General features: G+C 38.5%; 1 protein-coding gene across 1 annotated transcript in view; it reads right to left on the reverse strand.

Annotated features, from left to right (window-relative positions):
- Positions 1-17,251, reverse strand: part of LOC126088492 (laminin subunit alpha-1) — a 717,591-nt gene that overhangs the window by 668,318 nt on the left and 32,022 nt on the right. Inside the window, exons 5-6 of the mRNA XM_049906633.1 lie at positions 12,193-12,456; positions 1,358-1,605 (exon numbers count right to left, since the gene is read on the reverse strand). Of these exons, the coding sequence (XP_049762590.1) occupies positions 1,358-1,605; positions 12,193-12,456 (512 nt within the window). The remainder of the gene's footprint in view (positions 1-1,357; positions 1,606-12,192; positions 12,457-17,251) is intronic.

Here is a 17,251-nt window from a genome sequence, read left to right on the forward strand (position 1 = left end):
TCCTGTGACTTCAAACAATTTTTGTGTCCACAAACATACCGTGTCCTTTCACCTGGCCTGCAACATTCATGTGGAATGTTTTGCCTGGACTGTCAGGACCCAGATCTGCAACAAAATGATGCCTAACACTGCACCCAATTCCCTATGTAGTTGTCTGGTAACTTACTGGTCCACCATGATCAAAGGATGCAGCCTGGAGGAGTGGCTTCAGGGCCACCATAATCGCACCCACTTGGACACACTGCACCCATTGGTGGCTTGTATCATTGCCAACACCTCTTCCTTCCATTGGTGCCCTGTGTGGGCCTGTGAATTAAGATCCCAATCAACCTGGATCCATGCGATGATCTTTGCCCGCCATGGGCCCAAAATATATATGGTGGCTTTTGCCTACAAACTTTTGTGATGCCTTCAAAGTCAACCTTGTCTTTGCTTTATCAGCAGCCACCTGTTTCTCCACACCTGGTAGACACTGCAGTCCTGTGGTGGCTCACACAACTTCTACCAGGATGCATCTTGCCCCCAGACTTACACATTGATGTGTATCCATTGTCTTATTCCAGTGGCAGTTCCACTGGATCACACACCACCTGCTCCTTCTCACCTGGTGGTCATGGCGTGGTTGGAGGAGGGAGGGTGATGGGGGGGGGGGGGGGTTTGTAGTGGTGGTACCTGATATCAATATGGAAACTGAGTAGTTAACACAACATTACTGTTGACTGCTGTGGTACTTGTCACCAGGAGCATTCTCTGATGAGGCCATGCCTACCAGAATCCAACATATAAGTCAGTCCAGGGCTGTTCTGAGCCACTTGTAATTCTGTCCCAGTGTTGATGCAGTGTAAGTGTACACTGGCTGGACTGTTGGTTTGGTTTTCTCTATGGGCTTGGTTTATGGGTGTTTACTATTCAGACTCTTTCAGTCACTGGCTGTACACTGGCACTATGCTAACAGGACTTTGATTGGATTGCTTGCTTAAAAATAGCTCTGCTCTGGTGGAGCATTCTATAACATATCTCAAATTGTTGAATAAACCGGAGTGAGTCTACATTAGTTCTTTGTGCAAATTGCTTGTACAAAAGTACCATCTGTGGCAAAGATTTAAGACATTTCAATTATATTTCTTTGTTTACAAAACACATTTCTAAAAATTTGTAAAGCTATTAACTATTTTGTTAGAAAGAAGTTAATTTTATTTACATACCTTTTCCATGTGATGATAAAATTTGAGAAAGCTGAGGAAAAGTGTAACAGATTACAAAAATATTTAAAATTCCTGGAAGGTTATCTAAAATGTAGTCCCATATAAAACTTCTGGGGAACAGGTATCATCAAAAAATTAAGAAATTTTTATACCTTCCTTTCTGTTGATCTGTGTTGTATTTTGCTCTCAGCATTAAATGCTTGAGATCTGAAAGAACACTCATAAACTGATATCGAGTGACATCAGCCCCTTGATATTCTGTAGGGGCTGTGTGAGCTTTAATATCTTTCAGTTCCTCTGGGATAAGGTACCATCCGTTTTCATGTAATGGAATGCTAATTGTCACATTTGTTTCATAGAATTCTTCATATCCGTAACCAATCTTCAAACCATTGTTTCCCTGTAACAAATTAATACCACGGTGATAATCAAAGAACTAGAACTGAGTGATAAGTATAACAAGCATGCAAATTGTGAATGGCGTAAAGATTAATCAAATGTATCAAATACATTTGTCAAACCCCTCTGTATAAGGGCTGCTGCCTTTCTGACAAATGATGTCATCATGGTGCTCAGCAGTTATTTTGAGATGAAACACAGACCTTTCAACTACTTCTTTATGTGTGAAACAATATGAAAGTCACTTGGTGCTAAATTCAGACTATATAGAGGGTGCTCCATTTCACATTTGTATACAGAGGAAATTGATGAGTTAGTGCAGCTGTAGGTTGTAGAGGTTAGCCACACAGCAGAACATGAGATTAGAGCATCCCCATTTGGTCTGGATATCACTTGCCTTCTCAGTCTCCCCCATAATATGCAGCTGCATTGAGCGTTCAAATGAGGGACTGCAGGGCATTGTAGTGACTTGGTCCAACAAAGAGGAGGCAGGTTTCTTTTCAGGGAAGGGAGTACATACCATTATGACATAAATCTCAATTGCCCTGGTGACGGTATTGACAAATAGACGAGGAACACCTTATGGTGTGCGTATATAAACCCTTTCTGAAATTCACATTTATTTTAATTTCTGGTCGCTGTTAGAGACAGAAAACCACAAATATTCTCTCACATGAGAAATTTTCATTATAGCAAGATACTAGCCATGTCAAAAGCTGATCTGTCCGCCGCTTGTGGTCTCGCAGTAGCGTTCTCGCTTCCCGAGCACGGGGTCCCGGGTTCGATTCCCGGCGGGGTCAGGGATTTTCACCTGCCTCGAGATGACTGGGTGTTTGTGTTGTCCTCATCATTTCATCATCATCCAGGAAAGTGGCGCAATTGGACTGAGCAAAGATTGGGTAATTGTACGGGCGCTGATAACCACGCTGTTGAGCGCCCCACAAACCAAACATCATCATCATCATCAAAAGCTGATACTGTTAACAGATCCTTACACAGTAATATTACTGTAGTATTTGGATTAATAGTTATCCACTGTCAGGTTTTGGTTTGGTAGTCACTGATTCCCCCCATGAACCATGGACCTTGCCGTTGGTGGGGAGGCTTGCGTGCCTCAGCGATACAGATGGCCGTACCGTAGGTACAACCACAACGGAGGGGTATCTGTTGAGAGGCCAGACAAACGTGTGGTTCCTGAAGAGGGGCAGCAGCCTTTTCAGTAGTTGCAAGGGCAACAGTCTGGATGATTAACTGATCTGGCCTTGTAACAATAACCAAAACGGCATTGCTGTGCTGGTACTGCGAACGGCTGAAAGCAAGGGGAAACTACGCCGTAATTTTTCCCAAGGGCATGCAGCTTTACTGTATGATTAAATGATGATGGCGTCCTTTTGGGTAAAATATTCCGGGGGTAAAATAGTCCCCCATTCGGATCTCCGGGCGGGGACTACTCGAGGATGTCGTTATCAGAAGAAAGAAAACTGGCGTCCTACGGATCGGAGCGTGGAATGTCAGATCCCTTAATCGGGCAGGTAGGTTAGAAAATTTAAAAAGGGAAATGGATAGGTTAAAGTTAGATATAGTGGGAATTCGGTGGCAGGAGGAACAAGACTTCTGGTCAGGTGACTACAGGGTTATAAACACAAAGTCAGATAGGGGTAATGCAGGAGTAGGTTTAATAATGAATAGGAAAATAGGAATGCTGGTAAGCTACTACAAACAGCATAGTGAACGCATTATTGTGGCCAAGATAGACACGAAGCCCACGCCTACTACAGTAGTACAAATTTATATGCTAACTAGCTCTGCAGATGACGAAGAAATTGAAGAAATGTATGATGATATAAAAGAAATTATTCAGATAGTGAAGGGAGACGAAAATTTAATAGTCATGGGTGACTGGAATTCGAGTCTAGGAAAAGGGAGAGAAGGAAACGTAGTAGGTGAATATGGATTGGGGCTAAGAAATGAAAGAGGAAGCCGCCTGGTAGAATTTTGCACAGAGCACAACTTAATTATAGCTAACACTTGGTTTAAGAATCACGATAGAAGGTTGTATACATGGAAGAACCCTGGAGATACTAAAAGGTATCAGATAGATTATATAATGGTAAGACAGAGATTTAGGAACCAGGTTTTAAATTGTAAGACATTTCCAGGGGCAGATGTGGACTCTGACCACAATCTAGAAATCCTTGGGTAACAGAAGAAATATTGAATTTAATTGATGAAAGGAGAAAATATAAAAATGCAGTTAATGAAGCAGGCAAAAAGGAATACAAACGTCTCAAAAATGAGATCGACAGGAAGTGCAAAATGGCTAAGCAGGGATGGCTAGAGGACAAATGTAAGGATGTAGAGGCTTATCTCACTAGGGGTAAGATAGATACTGCCTACAGGAAAATTAAAGAGACCTTTGGAGATAAGAGAACCACTTGTATGAACATCAAGAGCTCAGATGGAAACCCAGTTCTAAGCAAAGAAGGGAAAGCAGAAAGGTGGAAGGAGTATATAGAGGGTCTATACAAGGGCGATGTACTTGAGGACAATATTATGGAAATGGAAGAGGATGTAGATGAAGATGAAATGGGAGATACGATACTGCGTGAAGAGTTTGACAGAGCACTGAAAGACCTGAGTCGAAACAAGGCCCCCGGAGTAGACAACATTCCATTGGAACTACTGACAGCCTTGGGAGAGCCAGTCCTGACAAAACTCTACCATCTGGTGAGCAAGATGTATGAAACAGGCGAAATACCCTCAGACTTCAAGAAGAATATAATAATTCCAATCCCAAAGAAAGCAGGTGTCGACAGATGTGAAAATTACCGAACAATCAGTTTAATAAGCCACAGCTGCAAAATACTAACACGAATTCTTTACAGACGAATGGAAAAACTAGTAGAAGCCGACCTCGGGGAAGATCAGTTTGGATTCCGTAGAAATACTAGAACACGTGAGGCAATACTGACCTTACGACTTATCTTAGAAGATAGATTAAGGAAAGGCAAACCTACGTTTCTAGCATTTGTAGACTTAGAGAAAGCTTTTGACAATGTTGACTGGAATACTCTCTTTCAAATTCTAAAGGCGGCAGGGGTAAAATACAGGGAGCGAAAGGCTATTTACAATTTGTACAGAAACCAGATGGCAGTTATAAGAGTCGAGGGACATGAAAGGGAAGCAGTGGTTGGGAAGGGAGTGAGACAGGGTTGTAGCCTCTCCCCTATGTTATTCAATCTGTATATTGAGCAAGCAGTAAAGGAAACAAAAGAAAAATTCGGAGTAGGTATTAAAATACATGGAGAAGAAATAAAAACCGATGACATTGTAATTCTGTCAGAGACAGCAAAGGACCTGGAAGAGCAGTTGAACGGAATGGACAGTGTCTTGAAAGGAGGATATAAGATGAACATCAACAAAAGCAAAACGAGGGTAATGGAATGTAGTCGAATTAAGTCAGGTGATGCTGAGGGAATTAGATTAGGAAATGAGACACTTAAAGTAGTAAAGGAGTTTTGCTATTTGGGGAGCAAAATAACTGATGATGGTCAAAGTAGAGAGGATATAAAATGTAGACTGGCAATGGCAAGGAAAGCGTTTCTGAAGAAGAGAAATTTGTTAACATCGAGTATAGATTTAAGTGTCAGGAAGTCATTTCTGAAAGTATTTGTATGGAGTGTAGCCATGTATGGAAGTGAAACATGGACGGTAAATAGTTTGGACAAGAAGAGAATAGAAGCTTTCGAAATGTGGTGCTACAGAAGAATGCTGAAGATTAGATGGGTAGATCACATAACTAATGAGGAAGTATTGAATAGGATTGGGGAGAAGAGAAGTTTGTGGCACAATTTGACCAGAAGAAGGGATCGGTTGGTAGGACATGTTCTGAGGCATCAAGGGATCACCAATTTAATATTGGAGGGCAGCGTGTAGGGTAAAAATCGTAGGGGGAGACCAAGAGATGAATACACTAAGCAGATTCAGAAGGATGTAGGTTGCAGTAGGTACTGGGAGATGAAGAAGCTTGCACAGGATAGAGTAGCATGGAGAGCTGCATCAAACCAGTCTCAGGACTGAAGACCACAACAACAATAACAGTCACTGATTTGAAGCTTTCACTGGCTTTTTAGGAAGTCTGTGTAATATATTGCAAATCCATAGTGTATGACTGGTTTTGTGGTACAGGTTACTTTCAGTCATTTAATGAGCAACACAGAAACTTATCAAGTCTGGATTTACAATGTAAATGGATGTATATGAAAAATCTACTCACTGAGTGGTGACAGGAAAACACACACATAAAAACGTTTAAATTGTACAAGCTTTTGGAGTCAGTGGTTCCTTCTTCTGGCAGAAGAGTTGAAAGGGAACAAAAAGGGGTGAAGGAAAAGGACTGGGGAGATTTAGGGAAAGGTGTACTGTTCATAAGTCACCCAGAACCCCAGGTCAGGAGACATACCAGACAGGATGAGAAGGAAAGACTCTATTCCAGCTAAATGAACTCAAGATGTTCTTAACAGGATGAAATCAACAGAGTTAAAGGTACAGGGAGTGTTAAAGGGCCATAACTATTTTCTAGGCATTTTGGTATAAGGAACATATGGTGTATGGTGCCTCATTACAGAATAATTACGTTTTGTGTGATTCCTTATCTCTTGTAACAGTACTGCATTGAACATATCTGAAAAACAGTGTAAATCAATGGTATGTGGTGAGGCGCTTTTAACTTGTTCCATTCACTCACGGTACTTGCTGTTGGTTACAGTGAGGCCTACTTTACTCTTAGTTCTCAAGCTTGCATTCAGTACTGCTTGTTCCTGTTTTGGATTTGTTTTTCTGGCAGTGTTAGTTGTCCGTTAACAGTGATCTGCGGCAATTTGAATGGGTTTACTGATAAAAAAACAACTGATATGCATCTAGTATATGGGTTCACTGAATGCAGTGGCACAGGGGTGCAACAATGCTATGCTCAGGTGTTCCCACAGTGACAGCAACCACATCACAGTAGGTTTGCATGTGAACATAGGTGCCCCCGAATAATCGGATCCTTTTGTTTTACTACGTTTTTGGTGATTTTGTGTTACGGGCCACTGGAGACAACATGTCTCTTATATCCAAACAGTCAAAAAATATGCCTTACCAACTGCCTCAATTTTGTCGGTGGATTTAAGTTGTCTATGAACATAAGTGCAATGTGTTACACATAAAGAGAGTAGAGACCTATTACTATTCGATTAGAATGTTGGTGACAAACCACTGGAAACAGTAATAACCTAAGATATATATGAGTACCTGCTGGAATGATTGAAAGTGCAATGACCGCATAAAAAAATTACGCAAAAAGCAGATTCTGAGAGTCAATGGAAGAATATTAAGGAAATATAATTAATCCATGCAAGAGGAGATTACAAAATACTTGTTTTATTGATTATCGAGTTTTGTTCATTAGTCTGAAACACTTACCAGGTTGAATTGGTGGAGGAGATAAAGGAGATCCAATGAAGAGAGGTGTGGTTAATCAGTAGATTATTACGTTATTGTGGTGGATGCTACAAGAGAGGTGTTCTGCATCATAGAGAGGTTTGCTGCTGAAATTCTGAGAGCATGCGTTCCAAAAAGAGTTGAATAGCTTGTTGCTTCCTCTCAGATTTTTCTCACAGAAAGACCAAAGTGAAAAAATCAGAGCAGGCAAATTAAAGCATATATAGAGATTTGTCAACAGTCATTTTCCTCATGCACAATTTGTGAATGACAAAAGAGGGAAGGGAACAACAGTGGTATTAAATGTATCCTCTGGCACACACTGTAAGCTGGCTTTAAGACTATAAATGTATATGTAGATGTAAATGTAGACCTCCCCTTGGGAATGGGCAGTCAGTTATATATGCAGTTTATAAGAGTCCATGTCTCTTTTAAGTTTTCATTGTATTCTGATGCAAAGATAATCCGGAAATATTAATGGGACATCAGTGTTTCAGTTTGATTAGTTTCTTGCGCAATGTGACGTGCTGGTTGTGATAATGCTCACATGGAAAAAATATTTAATTTAAATGACCTTCTGATGTTGCGTCATGTGAACAAATTTAGAGTCTCTGACATTTATACCAGGGTGACTGGGGAAACTGTCATACTGTGAAAGTCCTGACGATGGACATTTAGTGCTATCTACTGTATATAAACCAACATCTTGAGGGAACTAAGAAGCAGCCTCCTCTGAGCTACTCTGTTTGTTTCAACACTTCTCTTTGTGTCTTAAATTCCCTCCTTTTAAATTCAGGGATGTGGTTGAATGCAATTGAATCAGATAGTTCGTTGCATGGCTACTTCACTGTTGCAATCTGTATAGTGATCCGTCGGTTTGATGCTGGTTGGCTGATGGTTGTCTCAGTCAGCTCAGGTATTCCATTCTAAGAAAAATGTTTTTGACTGTTAGTAATTTCATAATTACACCTAGTAACTTATGCTGGAAGTTGCTGCATCATTAACTGCAAAAAGGAAACTATGTAAGTCATGGATCAGAGCTCAGTTCAGCCAGATGTTTTATTAATAACAATATTGACCAGATGTTCTGTGCCTCATTTATGGAATGTGCATTCATGAACCCAACACATAAGACACTACTATGTGCTCATTAATTCATTGAGTTCTGAAAATTTCCATCATGAAGGAGAACACACAGGGTTTTGAAACAAGTCTCTTCCTGATGACAAAAACAAGCTTTTCTAAATTGTGCTGTCAATTAACTACCATTCAACTTCTGTAAATATTTTACCACTCCAGCACTGAAAGTTCACTTCATTCTATGATAATGTGGAAATGTTTATATGGAAACTTCTCATAGTTTATTTAATACTAAGATAATGAAATTTAAATATCTCAGGCAGACAGCTAAATTGGCCTTCTCTGAACATGCAGCTGTATGGTATTAATATTGCTTGACAAACTACCTTATTCATTTCTAATAGCTTCAACATAAAGAATAAAGGACCAGAATGGATGGAGCATTAATTTCTCCTTTGTACTGGATCTCATTGTCATGATACCAGTAGAAATCAAAGTAGTAATGGTCTGATTAAGATCCTGGGCTGCATAACAGGTCCAGCCAAGGACTTGATTGCAGTTCAGAGACAGTTTAAGAGAGGGACCTTAATTCCTTGAAAATATTGGCCTTTCATGCTTGTGAAACTTTGTGAAACCAACAAAGCAACATTAACTGAAGAACCAAAAGATGAAAATAAGCAACATGATATCACACTCAGAGAAAAGTTAAACCACTATCACATTTTATAAGATCACTAATATGTTCCTCTTCAGTGTTGAACAGTTACTGCTTTAATGCCAAGGTAGAAAATTAAGCTGTACTGACATTACATAAGTGTTCAAATCAGTCAATGCTTCTTATTGGTTGTGCATTAAGATAAACTGAGAAGGAAAGCCTACAGTGGATGATCTGGATTGGAGTAGAAAAATAATAGGGAGAGGCTAGTAAAAGGCTGGAACAGGAGAAGAGGAGTGGAGGCAGGAGGCTTACAGTGACTAGTGGAGATTGAGGGCAGAGTAGTTGTGGTGTTGAAGTATACAGGGTAATTCACGAAGATATGCAAATATTTTAATATATTATTCTACAAGTGAAAAAGGTCTGCAAATGTTTAGTTACAGAGTTATGGCTAATAAAAGCTTTTGGCTGAAATTTAGCAACTTCGCTAATATGAAGCCATTGCAAAACTGTACGAGGTTAAAGTAAAGCATGATTTCCATTTATTTTGTTGTTATTGATCTGGTGAATCTAATAAAACATGTCCCAGGTGTGTGTCTGCAGTAGTTTTCCAGAACATCCAGAGAAGTAAAGACATAATTTTGTAAAATTTTTAATTTCTTATATACTTGGCCCAATTTGTTTCTTAAATTCCAGACAATTGCACAAAGTTTTCAACAGTTTTGTAGAGAATTTAATTTTGGAAAAATGATGGTAATAACATTAACTGAAATTGCATGAATATGTCAGATAATCTGCTTTTGTTAACATCATAGCACACATGAATTCATGTTGAACTGGAAAAAATAAAGCTCAGTGCTAAGGAAGTTGTACTGTGTATGTACAGTTTCACAATACATTCACAATATATTTTCAAAAATGTCTTCACGAAGTTCAATGCATTTAGCTGCATGTGTATGAACAGATTTTGTTGCTTGTTTCAGTTTCAGAGGATTGCTCATAATTTTGTCTATTGCATTCATAATGCAAGTACGTAATGTGGATACAAGTCTGGGACCTCTTTTATTAGATTCACCAGACCGATAACAACAAAAGAAATGGAAATCGTGCTTTACTTTAACCTCGCACAGTTTTGCAATGGCTTCATGTTATCGAAGTTGCTAAACTTCGGGCAAAATCTTTTATTAGCCATAACTCTAACTAAACATTTGTGGACCTATGTTTATATGAACTTTTTTCTTTAGTTTTACTTTTAGAATAACATGTTAAAATATTTGCATATCTTTGTGAATCACCCTGTATATTGCAGTGACTTCTCAGCTGCACAATTCACAAAAGCTAGAATTGAGATTGGTAGTGGAGGAAAATCCAGCAAGCAAGGACTGTGAAAACTGTTGTTATCTTGTATTGCATGCTCCACAGTTGGGTGGTCTGCTTGCCCCACAACCGTAGTTGGCCAGTGGCTGTGCATTCGAATGATTAGCTTGCTTATGGTCATAAATTTGCTAAATGCCATACAGTGATAGCTCGGAAGTTGCTCTGTAGTAGTGAAATAACCATGTGTTTTTCTGTGTGGGTGTGACCACCAGCAGACTACCCTGGATGAATGTTCACTGCCAGTGTGTGGCAAAGTGCCAAGTAGATCATTCAGTTGTGGAACATTCAGAAGAACATAATGTACTCATCTTTAATGCCTGCTTCACAAAGTGTGCCATCTTGATCTTCACCCTACAACACCCACTTTTCTGAAGTGCACAAGGAACCGCTCTTGCAACATCTTCTTGTTAAACAGTGTTTTATCAGTGTGTTTTCATTCATTCATCATATTCTGTATGTTTGTAGCAGGAACTAGAGCCTTGGGGTATTTGTAAAAATTCAGTTTTAACATTATGAAAGACAAGCAACTGTTAAAAACTGCATCATTGTGCTGCTACATACTACATGTAGTTACAAAGGCTAAATTTAACATAGTAAAATGCCATTGCAGCTGCTCCTTTTGAATTCAGTTTTAACATTATGAAAGACAAGCAACTGTTAAAAACTGCATCATTGTGCTGCTACATACTACATGTAGTTACAAAGGCTAAATTTAACATAGTAAAATGCCATTGCAGCTGCTCCTTTTGAAAGGTACTGCTGATTCATCAATTATATTGAAGGACTGTAGTTTATTTCTGACAGTTTTTTGAATATTTAAATCACTACATTGATACTAGCCAGAGAATGACAGCAATGCTTTTAGTAATAGTGACCTTGTATGATGAGTATTAACACTTTTAATGCAGCTGATGTAAGTCTTCAATTCTTGAACTGAAGTAATCAGATAAATGAGTTTGTGTCCAGTGAGAAATGTTTTTAGATTTTTATGGATCTGCATTGTCCCAGTGTCTTCCCATGTATTAGATAGTACAGTAGATTGTTGAAGACATCTGATCAGAATATAGGACCCAACTCTAGACAAGTGTAAATGGAAATTATATTTAAATCTTTTGTTGAAGCTGCATAAATCACACTTCAGATGAACCTGGTTTTTATTGTTAGTAAAACATACCACTAACATGCAAGCTCTTTGAAGAAGCCTCTTATGACCAGTGCAGTTATCTGTTTTATGCAGTAAACAAACTGCTTCATAAGATGATTTTGTATGACAATAAGGAGTGGAAGTATGCCAAATAAGCAGAGACCATTTTCTTCATTTGAGCATAATGAGATAGTCTACTAAGAGCAAAACTTGCCAGACTGAACTTCTCGATTAATTTATTGAAACACTGACTGAATTTTAGCTTGTTAACCAGCTGAATACTAAGGAAAGTGCTATATGTAGAATACCATTTTGTGTATGATAATTAAAGTTTATTTCTGGCATCATCTGTTGTACTTATTTATTTGCTGTTGCATATTATCAGTGTTTGTGAGTTTAACATTGTTTTCTGTAACCAACTGTAGATCTGTTTGCCTACCAGCTGGCCTATATCTGGTACAAGTGAGTCTGGTCGCTTTATGTTGCATCACAAACATTACTGCTTTTATACAATTCTCTAATGTGTGTGAAAGATTATTTACGAGGTTAAGAAAGAAAGCAGACACTGTGCAAAACATCATGAGAATCGACACTTAATGTTTGATCTCGTCTGGGTTTATTTTATTTCCAGTTGTGCAGTTTGTTACTGGAACTGTCTGCATTCTGTTGTAAATGTAAGGCTCCATCCATTCCAGAGAGAAATCAATAGTGCCACAATGTTTTAATTCATTGAGTAGATTTTTATAGTCTAAACAATCAAGAGTGTTAGCAAGACCAGAACAGTATCACTAATGGATCCACAGATTCAGATCTATAAAAAAGCAAGAAATAAATAACAAGATAAATACCATCAAAATGAGCAGTGGTCCTGCAATAGGCTGACCACTGGTGTCTCCTCTCATGACTACCCAGCTTATTTCAAAAGTTATATTGTTACCATAGCTTGTCAAAATGCTGTTGCTGTATGCCTTTGGAGCAAGCCAGTAGTACATGTCCACGCCAGATAAATCATAATTTCCAACATACAAGTTCATTGTCATTTTCTCAACTGATGGAACAACTGTTCGGCTCACCAAGAAATCACTAACTAACCATCCAGATAGTGATGAAACCTGCGAATAAATTGAAAAAAAGATGTCACATTATAGACAGGATGATATAACCATTCATTTGATGACTATAAACTCTTTTAGAATAGCAATAAAATGTATAATTTGAGCATAAGTGCTATATAATCATTCCATTCAGCACAAAAAATGCAATAATAGATGTCTACTGTTTCAGGGCCATAGAGAACCACATAAATAAAAAGCAAAGAAATACTTACCTAATTTGCACAAAAACTTCATGTGACTTACAGAGCTTATTGTGAACTTTAACATGGACACCCATTTTTCCTCTACCAGCTCTGGTGTTCTCCACGATTTTATTCTGTACACTGACGAGACAAAGCATTATGGCCACTGCCCACCATGAGTCTCAATGCCACCTGGTGGCGCAGCAAGCGTGTGATGTAAGAAAAAGATGTAAGTGAAGTAAAGATGAAAGGGGAATCTTTCTAGTGACATCCACTGACATTTAAGCAACTTTAACAAAGGGCATATTTGCTATGGTCAGGAACATGGGAACAAGAAAGTTGGAAACAGCAAAACTGGTTGGCTGTAAAAGTGCTTTTGTCAGGAACATCTGTGGAAAATGGTTGAAGAAACCATGAGCACATGACAAGGTTTTGGACATTCAAGCCTCATCACAAAACTTGAACTTTGGAGGTGTTTTCCTCTGTAATGCAAGATAAGTGCTGATCTGTGGCAGATCTGATGACTTAAGTACAATGCTGGTGCAGGCTGTAATGTAACAGCCTTAGATTTTCATATACAACCTGTTGATACATACTTTTAGTAAAGAACAGAATAGCCCATAATATTTCTTGCATAGTTATATACTTATAATGGTGTCTCAGTTTTCAACTTATACTAGTATTTCAACAACATTTGAAGCAATTTAGAGTCTACAACAATATTTGAAACAATATATAGTCTACAGTAGGAAATAATTTAATCAAATTTATGACGACGTCCTGTAAAATAATGCAATCAGTTATTTAGAAACACATTGCTAGTCTTCTCAATATCTTAGAAATACTGTTCTTTGTATGAAATGATGAAACTTTTGTATTAGTCACTTCTATTGTAGGCATCCAAAATACACAGTTCACTTTAATGAAATTTACATATTTCAATAATAAATGTTAAAACTAATCTTTTACAAAATTATGCATAGAAAAGCTTTAGATTTTACAAGATAATTTATTTAAATTATTAGTTTCTGCTTAACATGTTGCCACTTTTAAATTGATTTGATGAAAATTTTCTCCATTGTAAGTCATGCCATTATAATTACAACTACTTGGAACAGTCTGTTGCCATGTTGTGAGTGAAAATTATTAATAAATGAAGAAAATCTGAAACTGGGAAGTCAAAAATCATTTGAAAAGTATACGAGGTGTGATCAAAAACTGTTTTCTCTTTAGGCTTTATACATCTAATTTTCAATTCTTTTTTATCTTGTTGGTACACCTGATATATGTTAGCATTTTCAGCTGATTGTAATATTTAGTTAATGTTGACAGTCGAAAAGGTTATACATGTTCTCGAGTGCTAGGCAAATATTTACTTTCGAAAAAAGGAAAAAGTGCAACACTGCATTTGAGATGTCGACTAGCTTTTGACGAATCAACTACGAGAAAGACAAGAGTTTAAAAGTGATGTAATCATTTCAGAGAATGTTAAGAAGACATTTTAAGACAACGGCTGATGACAGTGTGGAAGAATAGTTCTGGAAAATAGCCGAATTACTATCTGATAGGTTGTTGATGATGTCAACAGGATGATGTCAGAATATCTTTTGGCTCATGCAAAGCAGTTTTTTTTATGTACTGGGCACGTTCCGAAATTGTCGAATTTCAACCAAAAACTATGTCGCATAGACATTGAACCATTGCATGATTGATAGGTCATGCAACAGTTTCTAGTAGAACATCTTTACCTTAGGCGGGTGTGGTTTGCATGGTGATTGGAGGGGCAGTGACGATGAGGCTTGGAAGGTGAAACGGTTCACTCGGGGTGAGGCGCAGTGTCGGAACATGGCAGCGAGGCTAGTAGTGTGCAGGCAGTTGATGTCTGGTACAAGTTGGGCAGTTAATAGTCACAGGCACTGAGCATAACAGTGACACCAGGAAGAGACACTCAGGCGGGTTCCTGGACTGTGAACCATTATTACCTCAGCTGTGCCCGGCTGCAAACCTTTGGACGTGTGGAGCACATCCCGAGGGAAGGTGCACGTTTTGCACTTCAGCGACAGAGTGGTCTCGGAGATGGACAGTGGACTGCCTCTGTGTGGAAGTTGTGAGTTGGCTTCACACTATCCTTGCTGGATTGTAGTACGGATATGTTTGATGAGCTTCCAATTTGGTTTATTGGATGCGAGTGAGTCAAGCATTGGCAGTAACCGTAGCTATAATTGCCATTTCCTGTACCAGTACTGTGATTGTTTATTGATCCCACTTCCATCTCTAGACAGGAAAGTTGTATGTGCTACCCTATAAAACTATTGAATGTATTTCTTTATTTAGTGCTCCAATCTGAATGTTATTTGCTGTAAGGTATCAACTTTGTGGTGGTGCACATTTATATTTCAAGTGGATTCATTTCATGTGCTACATCTTGCATATACTACTACTGGAGTGCACAATTCCATCTGTTGTCTCAATGGATGTTTATACAACCAAGTTTGACTGTGTTTTTTATTGTTTATATGGGTGGGGCATCTTAATCATAATAATTAAGTCACTCTCAGTGAGGACTTTACTCTACATTTTGTTACTACTGTCTTATATGTGGCTGTAATGTTATTCAAAAGGTTGTGTTCTGTTCTGTCTGCCGTTAGTCAGAGGTTCACTGAGCCAACTGAATGTGTTAGCTTAGTGTTTAGTACTCCATTCCACGCCATGGTTAATTGTTTACCCTCGCCCACATGGCGCAAGTTTGGAATAATTTGTAGTTGGCAGTCAAACTTCCTGCTCGGTAATTGTATTTAGATTATGGGTGCCTTACAAGTTTAGTTGCTTTGACTCCATTAACTCACTGAAAAATTATTTACTTGTTTTCCTTGTTGATGTGCTGACCCCACGCCCCTCCTATCCGCATCCCCCTCTGAGGATGACACGTTGGTCGGATGGTCCCAGTAGGCCACTCATGACCTGAAGACAGAGTGAGTGTAATTTTGACTGTCATGTGGCTGTGATCTGTCTATAGTCGAGGTCTGGCCCAATTCCTGTACTATATTCCATATTTCTCTGTTAATTAGGTTACCATTTGTGATTCTTTTGGTAGGACTATGGTGGAATGTGACTGGTTGATAGAGCAAAGCGGAACCAGGTCCACGCCTGACCAAACCGCCAGCCAGGTGCAGGTGGTCCTGCACCACTTAATCTTTCTGAGCCCACTGTGCCTTTCCAAGCAGGAGTTGTATAGCATCTCATTGTATTTGTTTGTGTCTTAATAATCGTGCACCTACTACACTCATCTTTTATTTATTTATATATTTTTTAATTTTTAGCTGATGTGTTAACTGGCTAATTTGCCAATTGAGTAATTACTAGATTTATTTACTCTGGCCTAAATGTGTTTATGCATGTGTGGGTTGGCCAAATGAGTGGTTGTTAACCTTAGTCCTTGTATGCACTGTTGGTCTTTGGACTGGCCAAACACTAGAAGATTTAAGATCTGCAAATTTCATGAAGATTCCCACTGACTATTTGTACCATTCAGGAGGTAATATTTTACATCAATTTTGTCTGGTTATTTCTTTTGAATGCCTTGCACACCTCCGCTATGTGGTGGTACAGTAATCTTCTTATATAGTGCTTTTCTGTGGAGTATATTTCTACTTTGGATTGCAGATTTTAAAGTTTCTTTCAAGAAATAATTTTTACCTCTTTTATTGTACAGCTACAGTTTTTATTATTGCATTTTGTTATTAATTAATGTGGTACAGTTTTTTGATTGTAAATTATTCTTTTTCTTAGTAGTCAATACAACTGGAACAATTTTTCCAATAGGTGTTTAATAAATCTTATTTAGTGTGTTCTATTAAAATAAAGAAAAAATTCGCAACATGAATGATGTTCAGTGTCCCTTTGGCTCTGTACTTCCTACTAGACAGTATGACATGGGTACCTCACACTAGACATCATGCAGGAATTGCTGTGCATTGTAATAGATGACATGCATATAAGGGTGTGATGTTCAAACCAAGGCCCAATAGTCCCAATGGAAACTGTCTGAAGAGCCAAGACTGAAAAAAATCCGACAAGTTGGATCGCATGTGGAGGTTCTTCTCACTGTTTTCTGTGATTACAGTGGGATAGTGTGTCATGAGTTCCTGCATTATGGTGTACAGTCAATAAGGCATACTATCTGAGAGTTATGCAACATTTGCATGAAACAATCCAGAGAAAAGAAACAGAGTTGTGACAAAACCACTCATGGAAGCTGCATCACAGTAATCCTCACACTCACATCTCAATGTTTTTGTATCTGAGGGGGATTACTTTGAAGGGGACAAAGCTGATGTTGATGAGTAAATAGTGATTCTATAAGAAAAACAAAAATTTCCATTACTTTTTGATCATATCTTGTAAATGCCATTTCCGCATCACAGATATATGAGGGGCCTTCAATAAGTAATGCAACACATTTTTTTCTCAGCCATTTTCAGTTGAAAATATGTGGAATTTGTTGTGGGATGTCATGGAATATTCCCACTTCAGCCTCTATAGTTTTGTATAATTTTGATCAATGGAGGCACAATAGGCAGCATCCAAATGGGGTCTGCAGTGGAGCTGCA

Source organism: Schistocerca cancellata, chromosome 6 (assembly GCF_023864275.1).
Source record: "Schistocerca cancellata isolate TAMUIC-IGC-003103 chromosome 6, iqSchCanc2.1, whole genome shotgun sequence".
Taxonomy (NCBI): Eukaryota; Metazoa; Arthropoda; class Insecta; order Orthoptera; family Acrididae; genus Schistocerca; species Schistocerca cancellata.